The 15,401-nt window shown below is 56.9% G+C and overlaps 1 protein-coding gene across 2 annotated transcripts in view; it reads left to right on the top strand.

Moving 5' to 3' along the window:
• The first annotated feature begins 4,834 nt into the window (after positions 1-4,834).
• The window catches only part of st14b (ST14 transmembrane serine protease matriptase b), a 132,701-nt gene continuing 122,134 nt past the window's right edge, over positions 4,835-15,401 (top strand). For both annotated transcript variants that reach the window (XM_069894361.1, XM_069894360.1), the window contains exon 1: positions 4,835-4,934. In XM_069894361.1, the coding sequence (XP_069750462.1) occupies positions 4,899-4,934 (36 nt within the window). In that variant the 5' untranslated portion in view covers positions 4,835-4,898. The remainder of the gene's footprint in view (positions 4,935-15,401) is intronic.

Below are 15,401 nucleotides of genomic sequence, written 5' to 3'. Positions count from 1 at the left end.
TCATCAAGAGGGCGGGGCAGCCTGTGCCTGTAGTACATACAACCATATCATTAACCTATCTCTGTGCTCTCCCTCCCTCATCCCTCTCTCCACCTACCCCCTCTCCCTCCTGCCCTGATCTGCTTCTCCTGTTCCAACAATCATTCCATCCCCCCACCATCCACCTGGCCTTCCCCACTTTCCCCTCCACTCTCCCTCTATCCCTTCCCTCACTTGTTCCTCCCTCCCTTTCCCCTCCACTCTCCCTCCATCCCCTCCCTGATCCCCCATCTGTTCCTCCTTCCCCTCCCCATTCCCTCCCTCCCCCCAGTTCCCCCTCCCCTCCCCTCCTCTCTCCCCCTCCCTCCCTCCCCACCCACTCTAACCCCTCCTCCACCTGTTCACCCTCCCTCACCCTCCTCCACCTGTTCACCCTCCCTCCCCTCCTCCACCTGTAAGCCCTCCCTCCCCTCCTCCATGTTCCCCCTCCCTCCCCTCCTCCATGTTCCCCCTCCTCCATGTTCCCCCTCCTCCATGTTCCCCCTCCTCCATGTTCCCCCTCCTCCATGTTCCCCCTCCTCCATGTTCCCCCTCCTCCATGTTCCCCCTCCTCCATGTTCCCCCTCCTCCATGTTCCCCCTCCTCCATGTTCCCCCTCCTCCATGTTCCCCCTCCTCCAACCCTCCTCCATGTTCCCCCACCTCCATGTTCCCCCTCCTCCATGTTCCCCCTCCTCCATGTTCCCCCTCCTCCATGTTCCCCCTCCTCCATGTTCCCCCTCCTCCATGTTCCCCCTCCTCCATGTTCCCCCTCCTCCATGTTCCCCCTCCTCCATGTTCCCCCTCTCTCCCCCCTCCTTCCCCACTCTTCCCCTGCTCCACCTGTTCCCCCTCGACCCCTCTTCCACCTGTTCCCTCCTCTCTCCCTCCCCTCCCTCCTGTTCCCCCTCCCTCTCTCCCCTCCCCACTTGTTCTCCTCCCTCCCTCCCTCCCCCACCTGTTTCCCCCTCCCTCCCCCACCTGTTCCCCCCCTCCCTCCCCCACCTGTTCCTCTCCCTCCCTCCCCCACCTGTTCCTCTCCCTCCCTCCCCCACCTGTTCCTCTCCCTCCCTCCCCCACCTGTTCTCCCTCCCTCCCCCACCTGTTCCCCTCCCTCCCTCCCCACCTGTTCCCCTCCCTCCCTCCCCCACCTGTTCCCTCCCTCCCTCCCCCACCTGTTCCCCTCCCTCCCTCCCCCACCTGTTCCCCTCCCTCCCCCCCCCACCTGTTACCCTCCCTCCCTCCCCCACCTGTTCCCCTCCCTCCCTCCCCCACCTGTTCCCCTCCCTCCCTCCCCCACCTGTTCCCCTCCCTCCCTCCCCCACCTGTTCCCCTCCCTCCCTCCCCCACCTGTTCCCCTCCCTCCCTCCCCCACCTGTTCCCCTCCCTCCCCCACCTGTTCCCCTCCCTCTCCCACCCCCACCTGTTACCCCTCTCTCCCTCCCCACCTGTTCCACTCCCCCTCCCCACCTGTTCCACTCCCCCTCCCCACCTGTTCCACTCCCTCCTGTCTCCCTCCCCTCCTGTTCCCCTCCCTCCCCTCCTGTTCCCCTCCTCCCCTCCTGTTCCCCTCCCTCCCCTCCCTCCCCTCCTGTTCCCCTCCCCTCCACCTGTTCTCCCTCCTCTCCCCTCCCCTCCACCTGTTCACCTCCCTCCCTCCCTCCCCCACCTGTTACCCCTCTCTCCCTCCCCCACCTGTTCCTCTCCCCTCCTGTCTCCCTCCCCTCCTGTTCCCCCCTCTATCCCCCTCCTCCACCTGTTTCCCCTCTCTCCCCTTCTCCATCTGTTTCTCCACTCTCCCCTCCGCCAGCTGTTACCCCTCTCAACTCCTCCACCTGTTCCCCCTCTCTCCCTCCCTCCCCACCTGTTCCCTTACCCCTCTTGTTCCGCCTCCCCCTCCTCCCGTCTCCCTCCCTCCTGTCTCCCTCCCTCCCGTCTCCTCCCTCCCTCCGTCTCCTCCCTCCCTCCTGTCTCCCTCCCTCCCGTCTCCCTCCCTCTATCCCCTCCTCCACCTGTTCTCCCTCCCTCCTCTATCCCCTCCTCCACCTGTTCTCCCTCCCTCCCTCTATCCCCTCCCCCACCTGTTCTCCCTCCCTCTATCCCCTCCTCCACCACCTGTTCTCCCTCCCTCTATCCCCTCCTCCACCTGTTCTCTATGCCCTCCTCCACCTGTTCTCCCCCCCTCCCCCTCCCCCTCCCTCCCCCCTCCCCTCCCCTCCCTCCCCCTCCCTCCCCTCCCTCTTCCCCCTCCACCCTTCCCCCTCCCCCTTCCCCTCCTCCCTCCCCCACCTCCCCTTCCCTCCCTCCTCCCCCTTCCCCCTCCCCTCCTCCCTCCTCCCTCCCCCTTCCCCCTTCCCCCTCCCCTCCTCCCTCCCCTCCTCCCTCCCCCCTCCACCTCCTCCCCCTCCCTCCCTCTCCTCCCTCCCTCCCTCCCCCCTCCCCATCCCCCTCCCTCCATCGCCTCCCTCCCTCCCTCCCCCATCCCCCTCCCTCCCTCCCTCTATCCCCTCCTCCACCTGTTCTCCTTCCCTCCCTCCCCCTCCCCCTCCCCATCCCCCTCCCCATCCCCCTCCCCCATCCCCCTCCCTCCCTCCCCTCCTCCACCTGTTCTCCCTCCCTCCCCCCTCCTCCCCTCCCCCCTCCCTCCCCCTCCCCCTCCCTCCCTCCCCTCCCCCTCCCTCCCCCTCCACTCCCCCCCTCCCCCTCCCTCCCCCCTCCTCCCCCTCCCCTCCCCTCCCCTCCCTCCCCCTCCCCTCCCACCCCCTCCCTCCCCCCTCCCCCCTCCCCTCCCCTCCCCTCCCTCCCCCCTCCCCCCTCCCCTCCCCTCCCCTCCCTCCCCCTCCCCCCCCCTCCCCTCCCCTCCCCTCCCCTCCTCCCCTCCCCCTCCATCTGTTCTCCCTCCCCGTCAACTCCCCCGTCACCTCTCCCCCCTCCCCTCCCCCCCTCCCCCCTCCCCTCCCTTCCCCTCCCCTCCCCTCCCCCCTCCCCCTCCCCTCCCCTCCCTCCCCTCCCCTCCACCTGTTCTCCCTCCCCTCCCCTCCCCTCCACCTGTTCTCTCTCCCCCTCCCCTCCCCTCCCCTCCCCTCCACCTGTTCTCCCTCCCCTCCACCTGTTCTCCCTCCCCTCCACCTGTTCTCTCTCCCTCCCCTCCCTCCCCTCCCCCTCCCCCCTCCACCTGTTCTCCCTCCCCTCCCCTCCACCTGTTCTCCCTCCCCTCCCCTCCACCTGTTCTCCCTCCCCTCCCCTCCACCTGTTCTCCCTCCCCTCCCCTCCACCTGTTCTCCCTCCCCTCCCCTCCACCTGTTCTCCCTCCCCTCCCCTCCACCTGTTCTCCCTCCCCTCCCCTCCCCTCCACCTGTTCTCCCTCCCCTCCCCTCCTCTCCCCTCCACCTGTTCTCCCTCCCCTCCCCTCCCTTCCCCTCCACCTGTTCTCCCTCCCCTCCCCTCCCCTCCCCTCCACCTGTTCTCCCTCCCCTCCCCTCCACCTGTTCTCCCTCCCCTCCCCTCCCCTCCCCTCCACCTGTTCTCCCCTCCCCTCCCCTCCACCTGTTCTCCCTCCCCTCCCCTCCCCTCCCTTCCCCTCCCCTCCCCTCCCTTCCCCTCCCCTCCCTTCCCCTCCCCTCCCTTCCCTTCCCCTCCCCTCCCCTCCACCTGTTCTCCCTCCCCTCCCCTCCCCTCCACCTGTTCTCCCTCCCCTCCCCTCCCCTCCACCTGTTCTCCCTCCCCTCCCCTCCCCTCCACCTGTTCTCCCTCCCCTCCCCTCCCCTCCACCTGTTCTCCCTCCCCTCCCCTCCCTCCACCTGTTCTCCCTCCCCTCCCCTCCCCTCCCCTCCCTTCCCCTCCCCTCCCCTCCCTTCCCTCCCCTCCCCTCCCTTCCCCTCCCCTCCCTTCCCTTCCCCCCCTCCCTTCCCCTCCACCTGTTCTCCCTCCCCTCCCCTCCCCTCCACCTGTTCTCCCTCCCCTCCCCTCCCCTCCACCTGTTCTCCCTCCCCTCCCCTCCCCTCCACCTGTTCTCCCTCCCCTCCCCTCCCCTCCACCTGTTCTCCCTCCCCTCCCCTCCCCTCCCCTCCACCTGTTCTCCCTCCCCTCCCCTCCCCTCCACCTGTTCTCCCTCCTCTCCCCTCCCCTCCCCTCCCTTCCCCTCCCCTCCCCTCCCCTCCCTTCCCCTCCCCTCCCCTCCCTTCACTTCCCCTCCCCTCCCCTCCCTTCCCCTCCCCTCCCCTCCCTTCCCTTCCCCTCCCCTCCCTTCCCCTCCACCTGTTCTCCCTCCCCTCCCTACCCTCCACCTGTTCTCCCTCCCCTCCCCTCCCCTCCACCTGTTCTCCCTCCCCTCCCTCCCCTCCCCTCCACCTGTTCTCCCTCCCCTCCCCTCCACCTGTTCTCCCTCCCCTCCCCTCCCCTCCCCTCCCCTCCCTTCCCTTCCCCTCCCCTCCCTTCCCCTCCACCTGTTCTCCCTCCCCTCCCCTCCCCTCCACCTGTTCTCCCTCCCCTCCCCTCCCCTCCACCTGTTCTCCCTCCCCTCCCTCCCCTCCACCTGTTCTCCCTCCCCTCCCCTCCCCTCCACCTGTTCTCCCTCCCCTCCCCTCCCCTCCACCTGTTCTCCCTCCCCTCCCCTCCCCTCCTTCCCCTCCCCTCCCTTCCCTTCCCCTCCCCTCCCTTCCCCTCCACCTGTTCTCCCTCCCCTCCCCTCCCCTCCACCTGTTCTCCCTCCCCTCCCCTCCCCTCCACCTGTTCTCCCTCCCCTCCCCTCCCCTCCCCTCCACCTGTTCTCCCTCCCCTCCCCTCCCCTCCCCTCCACCTGTTCTCCCTCCCCCCTGTCCAGGTGAGCTGGGCTGGGCCAGGCGTTTCCGGACACGTGACGGGGAGACGGTAGGAGACGCGATGGAGTCGGGGCTGAAGTTCGACCGCACCAAGGAGGTGAGTTCCTGACTACCCCCCTCCCCTCCCCACCCACTCTCCCCCATCGCCCCTCAATTCCAGCCCCAATCCCCCCACCGTCATCAAAGCGGTTGTCGGTCGCGGAGCCACTTCCTCGTCCGCGGTGAATTGGGAAAGTCAGGGCGGCAGGAGGGGCCGAACGGACTGCGGAGTCGGGGGGTCGTCACTGAGGCGGGAGGCGGGGGGTGGGGGGAGAGGAGTCCCGGGAGGGAGAGGGAGAGGGAGAGGGGGGAACCGGGAGGGAGAGGGAGAGGGGTCCCGAGAGGGAGAGGGGTCCCGGGAGGGAGAGGGGTCCCGGGAGGGAGAGGGGTCCCGGGAGGGAGAGGGGTCCCGGGAGGGAGAGGGGTCCCGGGAGGGAGAGGGGTCCCGGGAGGGAGAGGGGTCCCGGGAGGGAGAGGGGTCCCGGGAGGGAGAGGGGTCCCGGGAGGGAGAGGGGTCCCGGGAGGGAGAGGGGTCCCGGGAGGGAGAGGGGTCCCGGGAGGGAGAGGGGTCCCGGGAGGGAGTGGGGTCCCGGGAGGGAGTGGGGTCCCGGGAGGGAGTGGGGTCCCGGGAGGGAGTGGGGTCCCGGGAGGGAGTGGGGTCCCGGGAGGGAGTGGGTCCCGGGAGGGAGTGGGGTCCCGGGAGGGAGTGGGGTCCCGGGAGGGAGTGGGGTCCCGGGAGGGAGTGGGGTCCCGGGAGGGAGTGGGGTCCCGGGAGGAGTGGGGTCCCGGGAGGGAGTGGGGTCCCGGGAGGGAGTGGGGTCCCGGGAGGGAGTGGGGTCCCGGGAGGGAGTGGGGTCCCGGGAGGGAGTGGGGTCCCGGGAGGGAGTGGGGTCCCGGGAGGGAGTGGGGTCCCGGGAGGGAGTGGGGTCCCGGGAGGGAGTGGGGTCCCGGGAGGGAGTGGGGTCCCGGGAGGGAGTGGGGTCCCGGGAGGGAGTGGGGTCCCGGGAGGGAGTGGGGTCCCGGGAGGGAGTGGGGTCCCGGGAGGGAGTGGGGTCCCGGGAGGGAGTGGGGTCCCGGGAGGGAGTGGGGTCCGGGAGGGAGTGGGGTCCCGGGAGGGAGTGGGGTCCCGGGAGGGAGTGGGGTCCCGGGAGGGAGTGGGGTCCCGGGAGGGAGTGGGGTCCCGGGAGGGAGTGGGGTCCCGGGAGGGAGTGGGGTCCCGGGAGGGAGTGGGGTCCCGGGAGGGAGTGGGGTCCCGGGAGGGAGTGGGGTCCCGGGAGGGAGTGGGGTCCCGGGAGGGAGTGGGGTCCCGGGAGGGAGTGGGGTCCCGGGAGGGAGTGGGGTCCCGGGAGGGAGTGGGGTCCCGGGAGGGAGTGGGGTCCCGGGAGGGAGTGGGGTCCCGGGAGGGAGTGGGGTCCCGGGAGGGAGTGGGGTCCCGGGAGGGAGTGGGTCCCGGGAGGGAGTGGGGTCCCGGGAGGGAGTGGGGTCCCGGGAGGGAGTGGGGTCCCGGGAGGGAGTGGGGTCCCGGGAGGGAGTGGGGTCCCGGGAGGGAGTGGGGTCCCGGGAGGGAGTGGGGTCCCGGGAGGGAGTGGGGTCCCGGGAGGGAGTGGGGTCCCGGGAGGGAGTGGGGTCCCGGGAGGGAGTGGGGTCCCGGGAGGGAGTGGGGTCCCGGGAGGGAGTGGGGTCCCGGGAGGGAGTGGGGTCCCGGGAGGGAGTGGGGTCCCGGGAGGGAGTGGGGTCCCGGGAGGGAGTGGGGTCCCGGGAGGGAGTGGGGTCCCGGGAGGGAGTGGGGTCCCGGGAGGGAGTGGGGTCCCGGGAGGGAGTGGGGTCCCGGGAGGGAGTGGGGTCCCGGGAGGGAGTGGGGTCCCGGGAGGGAGTGGGGTCCCGGGAGGGAGTGGGGGTCCCGGGAGGGAGTGGGGTCCCGGGAGGGAGTGGGGTCCCGGGAGGGAGTGGGGTCCCGGGAGGAGTGGGGTCCCGGGAGGGAGTGGGGTCCCGGGAGGGAGTGGGGTCCCGGGCGGGAGTGGGGTCCCGGGCGGGAGTGGGGTCCCGGGCGGGAGTGGGGTCCCGGGCGGGAGTGGGTCCCGGGCGGGAGTGGGGTCCCGGGCGGGAGTGGGGTCCCGGGAGGGAGTGGGGTCCCGGGAGGGAGTGGGGTCCCGGGAGGGAGTGGGGTCCCGGGAGGGAGTGGGGTCCCGGGAGGGAGTGGGGTCCCGGGAGGGAGTGGGGTCCCGGGAGGGGAGTGGGGTCCCGGGAGGGAGAGGGGTCCCGGGAGGGAGTGGGGTCCCGGGAGGGAGAGGGGTCCCGGGAGGGAGAGGGGTCCCGGGAGGGAGAGGGGTCCCGGGAGGGAGAGGGGTCCCGGGAGGGAGAGGGGTCCCGGGAGGGAGAGGGGTCCCGGGAGGGAGAGGGGTCCCGGAGGGAGAGGGGTCCCGGGAGGGAGAGGGGTCCCGGGAGGGAGAGGGGTCCCGGAGGGAGAGGGGTCCCGGGAGGGAGAGGGGTCCCGGGAGGGAGAGGGGTCCCGGGAGGGAGAGGGGTCCCGGGAGGGAGAGGGGTCCCGGGAGGGAGAGGGGTCCCGGGAGGGAGAGGGGTCCCGGGAGGGAGAGGGGTCCCGGGAGGGAGAGGGGTCCCGGGAGGGAGAGGGGTCCCGGGAGGAGAGGGGTCCCGGGAGGGAGAGGGGTCCCGGGAGGGAGAGGGGTCCCGGGAGGGAGAGGGGTCCCGGGAGGGAGAGGGGTCCCGGGAGGGAGAGGGGTCCCGGGAGGGAGAGGGGTCCCGGAGGGAGAGGGGTCCCGGGAGGGAGAGGGGTCCCGGGAGGGAGAGGGGTCCCGGGAGGGAGAGGGGTCCCGGGAGGGAGAGGGGTCCCGGGAGGGAGAGGGGTCCCGGGAGGGAGAGGGGTCCCGGGAGGGAGAGGGGTCCCGGGAGGGAGAGGGGTCCCGGGAGGGAGAGGGGTCCCGGGAGGGAGAGGGGTCCCGGGAGGGAGAGGGGTCCCGGGAGGGAGAGGGGTCCCGGGAGGGAGAGGGGTCCCGGGAGGGAGAGGGGTCCCGGGAGGGAGAGGGGTCCCGGGAGGGAGAGGGGTCCCGGGAGGGAGAGGGGTCCCGGGAGGGAGAGGGGTCCCGGGAGGGAGAGGGGTCCCGGGAGGGAGAGGGGTCCCGGGAGGGAGAGGGGTCCCGGGAGGGAGAGGGGTCCCGGGAGGGAGAGGGGTCCCGGGAGGGAGAGGGGTCCCGGGAGGGAGAGGGGTCCCGGAGGGAGAGGGGTCCCGGGAGGGAGAGGGGTCCCGGGAGGGAGAGGGGTCCCGGGAGGGAGAGGGGTCCCGGGAGGGAGAGGGGTCCCGGGAGGGAGAGGGGTCCCGGGAGGGAGAGGGGTCCCGGGAGGGAGAGGGGTCCCGGGAGGGAGAGGGGTCCCGGGAGGGAGTCTCGGACGGTGGGGGGGGGGGAGTCCCGGTCGGGGAGTGGGGGGCAAGTCCCGGTCGGGGGGGCGAGTGAGGGGGGATCCCGTCGCAGGTTGGATTCAAGTTTCCAGAGCACTTGGTGGCACGTGACCAGATTGGCTGGAGCCTGCATGGTTGTCAAGGCCGGAATAAAGTGGTGCGTGCCCTAAACTTAAATAATACATAAAAATATTAAAATATCTGGTGGTTTAAAAGAGAGAATGAAAGGTGAAAGTAGAACTCCAAATGCCAGGGAAAGCTAAATTCAGAGGAGAGATGAACTCAAAGTAATAAATCATTGGAAATGTAGCTTGCGCATTTTATGAGAGGGTGTTATCTGCACTGATGAAGCAGGTTTCAAGGGGAGTCGGTGGCCGGGCAAAAGGGAAAGGGCCAAGAGTTTTCAGCCCAATATCTGGTGGTGGGCTACAGAAACCCCAGGAAAGGGGCTTGTCTAATGTTCTGCCAATGGCTGGAGACCTGCCTGGCCATCCATACCAGCGCCAGTCCCTGCAGTTTCATGCAGACCCCCCTGCTCTTGCTCCAGGGATCAGAGCATAGGCCAGTCCACAAAAATATTGGGCTGGAGTGAAAAGGGAGCCAGTTGACTCAAAGTGTCTTCTTGGAGTGTTGCTTCAATGCAGGTTCCCACAGTAAGTGAATATAATGGCTAAATGTGTTGCATCAACAAGGAGTATCATTAACTTGATGTTTTCGTTCAAAATTTTGAGACCTGTTCTTAAAATTAGCTGCTGGAATTTTTTTACCCATATTAACAAAGGAAGCTTTATCAATGGACTTGGATTGCAGACCCTATGCCAATAAAGAGGATATAATTGGGTAGCCCTGATTTAGAGCTGCAGCAACATCCGTCTTGGGAATTGGTTTGAAGGTGAGGAAATAGAAATGCTCAGGGATCCCTTGGGGAAATAGACAGAGGCGGGAATGCCTTCTTAATATCACCATTACCACTGGATTTCTTGCCAATTTGTGATTGTGTGCAAAATTAAAAATCAAAATAATGGACTTTCCAACAATTAAACTGAACAATTTCTCTTTTTCATTCTCTCTAAACACTTAAAGCCATTTGGTTATAATCTGAGAGAAGGTTTCACTTGTGTTTTTTTTGAGAACTAATTTTAAGTTAAACTTTCAGAGCGTTAGAATGGACTGTTTGATTCTTTCTCTTAAATGTTTATTATCTGTTCTTTGATGGGGGTGGTGGTGTTATAATCTAAAAACAACTGTGGTATACATGTATTAAAAATAACTGCAGTGGTATTTATAGAGCAAGTGCAGTACTGTAGCAATAGAGCAAGCTTTCAGCGCAGGGCCCGTAGCATCTGCCTCTTTTACTGCTTCGCTAATCCGGCCCTGATGGTTTCCTTAAGGGGAAATATTGGAATTCCTTGAAGAAGTGACAAGCAGGCTGGATAAAGGATGTTGTGTACTTAGATTTTCAGGAGGCCTTTCACAAAGTGCCGCACATGAGGCTACTCAATGCCATAAGAACCTACAGAAAACCCACTAGTGTGGGGAGATCACACTAGTGATTGGCAGGAAGCAGAGATTCACAATACAGGGATCATATTACTGGTTGGCTGCCGGATGCTTGTGATGTTCCACAGGGGTCGGTGCTGAACTCCCTTTTTATCTTGTACATCAATGAGTTAGATTATGGAAAAAAGTGGGTTGTGGCCGTTTGGATATAGGTGCAGGAGCAGGTCATGTTGAGGAAATGAGGCCAATAGAAGGATTTAGACAGATTAGGAGAATGGGCAGAATGATGGCAATGAAATAACATTGGAAGTGTTCAGCCATACACTTTGAGAAAATAGTCTGCCTGCTTATTTCTTTTACCAGAGAGGGGTCTTTCATGCCAGATCGTTGGAGATGTCCTCCTCCTCCAAAAAACATGGCTTTCCCTCTCACTAATTTTCATTCTTCACCACAAACAGATGCAAGTTTATCTTCAGGCCCAAGAAACCCCATGACCCTTTTGATGGGGTGGGGAGGATTTTCAATTTCCTCTTGTCAGTGGCAAAGAATGCAAATGTAATGCTAGGATTAATTCGAAGAGAAATAAAATATACTGTAAGAGCAGGGATGTGATGTTGAGGCTTTAGAATGCTCTTGTGAGTCCTCACAGAGTGTTGTTAGTAGTTTTTTGCTCATTTAAGAAAGGGGAGGGTTCAAGGATGATTCCAGGAATGAAAGGGTTATTGTGAGAGGAGTGTTTGACCTCTCTTGGCCTGGATTCACTGGAATTTAGGAGAATGAAGGGGATCTTATTGAAACATTTTGAATGTTGAAAGGCATGGACAGAGTAGATGTAGAGAGGTTGTGTCCCATGGTGGGAGAGTCTAGGACTTGAAGAGTAGAATGGTTAGTGCAACACTTTCACAGCGTCAGTGATTGGGACTAGGGTTTGAGTCTAGTGCTATCTCTCAGGAGTTTGTATGTTCTCCCTGTGTCTGTGTGGGTTTCCCCAGGGGCTTTGGTTTCCTCCCAATGTTTGAAATGCACAGGGCATGTAGGTTAATGGGGTGTAAATTGGGCGGCACAGGCTCATGGGCTGAAATGGCCTGTTACTGTGCTGTATGTCAAAATTTTGAAAAAAATTAAATTTGGAACAGAGATGGGGAGAAATCTCTGGTGGAGGATCGATGGAATTTGTTGCCACATGATTGTGGAGGCCAAATCTCGAGATATAGTGCAAGTGTAACAACCTGAGGCTCAGTATGGACAAGATGAAGGAAATGAACGGGGACTTCAGGAGGACTAAGAATGACCACCCTCCACTACACATAAATAACTCTTGAGTGAGTGAAGAGCACCAGGTTCTTTGGAGTTCAATTAACTAGTGACCTATCGTGGACACTCAACGTCTCCTCAGGAAGGGTCAACAGTGACTCCACTTACTGAGAAGACTGAAGTGGGCAAGGGTACTGGCCACCATTATGTCAACCTTCTGCAGGAGCTCTTTCAAGAGCATCCTGGTTGGCTGTATAACAGGTGGTATGGTTGCTGTAGAGCACTGGATCAGTGGTCAGTGCACAGGACCACAAGAGTGACAGGATCACTGGACTCTTCCCCTCCCCAATCAATGTGATCTACTGGAATTGTCTGAAGAGGGCACACAAAATCATTAAGGACCCCTTCCATCCTGCATTTAGTATCTTTCAGCTGTCTTCATGGTATCAGAGCCAGCTTTATCTGGCTGGCTGGGGAACAGCTTCTTCCCATGAGCAATGAGAAGGAACTGTTCACACTAACCATCTGTCTTGTTTACAAAACAATATTTATTTATTTGTACATATAAATACTTGTCCTGCATATGTATGTTATGGCTTGTTGTGCGTCAGTGTGTTTTGCACCGAGGACCGGAGACCGCTCTTTTATCAGGTTGTACTTGTACAGTCAGATGACAATAAACTTGACTTGGAAGCCTTTGGGTATATTTAAGGCAGAGATTGATAAATTCCTTTTTTTGTATATTTTACTTATAATTGAAAAAAATCCTATAACATAATAATACAGAAATAATATAGTTGAATTAAAAAAAAAACCCAACCTCCCTCAGCTGTGGAAACCAGCTAAAATTGAGATTGAGAGATTAAATCTTCAAACCAAGAAGTTTTAGATATGGGCTCCATACTTTTACAAAAAAAATTATCCCTCAAATTATACATTTCCTTTTCTAAAGGAATACAAAGATTTCATTTCAGTTTGCCATCTTTGCATTCCTAAAACTGAATCAGATTTCCAGCTGATGGCCAAACATTTTTTAGAAACAGCCAAAGCTAAAAGTAGAAATTCAATTTTATACATAGTCAATCTTAATCCTAAAGCAATTGACTTAATGTCCCCTAATAAAAACAACATTAGATCAAACGGAAGACTCCCTTTTAATAATTTCTCCAAAAATAATTTAACTTGAATCCAAAAAGTCTTAACCTTAGAACAGGTCCAAATGGAATGGAAAAAAAGTATCTATCTCTTCTCCACATCTAAAACACAAATCCAAAGAAATTAAATTAGAGCTAGGATATTATGATTGATGTAAACAAGTAGCTCAATTTAAGTGGACACAAAATCGGATTAAATACTTGGGTATTAGAATTGATAGAAATTTAGATAATTTATACAAGTTAAATTATGTTCCGCTATTTAATAAAATTAAAGATGATTTAAATAGTTAGAATTACATACCTATTACTTCAATAGGTAGAGTGACTGCATTAAAATGAATATTTTTCCAAGGACTCAATATCTTTTTCAATCTGTTCCTTGTTTAAAGATCTTAATTAAATTGTAATGATTTTTTTATGGAAAGGGAAACTGAATTGGATGTCTTTGGAGAAATTAACTTGGAAATTTGAATTGGGTGGTTTACAACTTCCACATTTTCAGAATTATTATAAAGATGCACAATTAAAATTTACAAATAGAATGTTTGATTTAAATAAACCTTCAATTTGGGCAATTATTGCATTTGCTAAAATTGATGAGAAATCTATGTCAGAATTTATTTATAAATGGAATTCAAAACTGTTAATCGGTAGGGACCTACCAATATTGAAACATTTAATTGAAATATGGAATAAAATTGATAATGAGACAGGTGGAAAATGAAAGATATTAGTGAAAATGTCTTCATATCAAAGTAAAGTTTTTCCTTTTACTGTCAATAATCAGTTTTTAAAGATATGGAATCAATTGGGGATTAAAAAAAGTTGAAGATTGTTTTGAAGCAGGGAAGTTTTTATCTTTTAATTGAATTAAGGAAAAATTTCAAGTTCCTAGTAATACTTATTTTTGTTATTATCAGGTTAAAACATTTTTATTGGAAAAATTAGGTCATAGTTTAAAATTACTTCGACAATGCTTTGGAATTATTACTCACTAAGGAAGAAACAAATTAGTTTATTTCTGAAATGTAGTACAACAAAATAAAATGTCTAGGTTAAATGTCATAAATCAAGATCAAAATAGGAATATGATTTAAACAGGAAGATAGATGAAAATGTTTGGAGAAAGTTATGTAAGGATAGTATGACTAAGGTTATAAATGTAAGATTAGTACAATATAATTTTCTACATCAATTATATTTAACTCCTCAAAAATTAAAGAAATTTTATTTTTTCGATTTGTATTTTAGATGTGGAAAGAGAGAGATTGATAAATTCTTGATTAGCCAGGGCATCAAAGGTTATGGGGACAAGGCTGGGCAGTGGGGCTGAGTGAGGAAATGGATCAGCTCATGATTGAATGGTGGGGTGGACCTGATGAGCTGAATAGCCTATTTCTGCTTCTGTCTTATAGTGCAGTATAGATACTGGCTCGGCTTTGGGAAGTGATGATGTAAGCACTGGCCACAGGATACCAACCTCTCTGAGGTAATATATTTTTGTAGATGGTCCATTTAAATTCAGCGATGAGACTCCCAAGTTGTCAGAAATTGGCAATATTAATACCATGATATGTCAGGAAGATAATTCGATCTTCCTGCTTGGAATGGTCACCGCCTGTCACTGTTTAGTGTGAATGCTACTTGGCATTAGTTAGAGCAAGTCTTAATGTTGTTGAAAAGGTTCTGTGAGGTGGATTGGAGGTAATTGGAGGTGGCTTCAGTCTTTAGATTGGGCAAATTAGATTGGCAATGAATAAATTTATGGGACCTATCCAGTGCAGTTTCTGAAGAAAACGTGTATTGTTGAACCAAGAACAGGGAATGTTAGATCTGGTAATGTGTAATTCAATTGAAAACATTTATTATCTATAGAACCAAAGGACAGCAAAGAACAGGGCCCTGTGGCCTATCTAGAATGTGCTGAACTATTATTCTGCCTAGTCCCAATGACCTGCAATGGACCATAGCCCTCCACACCACTCCCATCCATGTATCTGAGACACACCACTAGTCACTAGCTTCCAGTCAGAGAGGCAATCATCTACTACCTCTCTGTCTCATCCAATTTACTAGCTCATCCTAAATACAGAACCTTCCTGACTAACGTGGGACTTTGTCAAAGGCCTTACCAAAGCCCATACAGCCAGCATCTATGGCCTTTCCTTCATCAACCTTCCTGGTAACCTCATTGGAAAACTCTATAAGATGGGTTAAACACAATCTACCATGCACAAAGCCGTGCTGACTAATCAGTCCCTGGCTACCCAAATAATTGTACTGTATATCTGATCTCTGAGAATACCTTTCAATAACTTGCCCACAACTGGTGTCAGGCTCACTGGCCTGTAATTTCCTGATTATTCTTAGAGCCTTGTTTTTAAATAATGGAAGATTAGCCATCTTCCAATCCTCCAGTATGTCACCCATTGCTAAGGATGTCCTGATGGAAGATCTTCTTGTGAAGAGTGATCAAAACATGCTAAATTTCAGATCAGGTCAAAGAGCAAGAAACTTGAATGAAATCTTTCTCACTTATAACAGCACATTTGTCTAATATGAATGGGCAAATAGTTTTCTAAGGAAGATGTGCATTGGCAGATTTAAAGAAATATTTTACAAATGAGAATTATTGTCCTATACATTCTATGTGTGCGCCAACATTCTTGCACTGCAGCCAAATTGATACTTGGTTAAAAACATGACATTAAAAATAGATAATAAATACAAAAGCTAGGTGGCTAATAAAGATTCACAGTTAACATAGTGTAAGAGGAAAAGAGTGGTGTCACCTGTTGTGGTGTTAAGTGAACATAACGGGATGGGGCGGGGGGTGGGCGGTGGGCTTTCAGTCTGAAAGATGTTGGAAAGACACTGTTCTTGAACCTGGAGGTGGTGGTCTTCAGTCTTCTGTCTGAAGGTAGCAATGATGTGACCAGGGTGATGGGGGAAATATTTTCTACTGAGAAATAAAGACTCTAGGAGTACTTAAGAAAGAAATTAGTAGGACAAAGAGCTGTCATGCAATGTCCTTGACCTGTAAAATTCAGGAAAATCCCAAGTCACTTGATAATTATATCAGGAGCCAAGAGTGGCCAAGAATGGAGTTGAGGAGATTACAGAGAGCTTTACTGGAATGGTGTGATTGTGGTAAAGTCACAGAAATGCTGGGGGGAGCTCAGCCAGTCACGCCACATCC

This window comes from Narcine bancroftii, chromosome 8 (genome assembly GCF_036971445.1).
Source record: "Narcine bancroftii isolate sNarBan1 chromosome 8, sNarBan1.hap1, whole genome shotgun sequence".
Lineage (NCBI taxonomy): Eukaryota > Metazoa > Chordata > Chondrichthyes > Torpediniformes > Narcinidae > Narcine > Narcine bancroftii.
The sequence above is the reverse complement of the archived record's forward strand: the minus strand, read 5'-3'. Positions and strand labels throughout refer to the sequence as shown.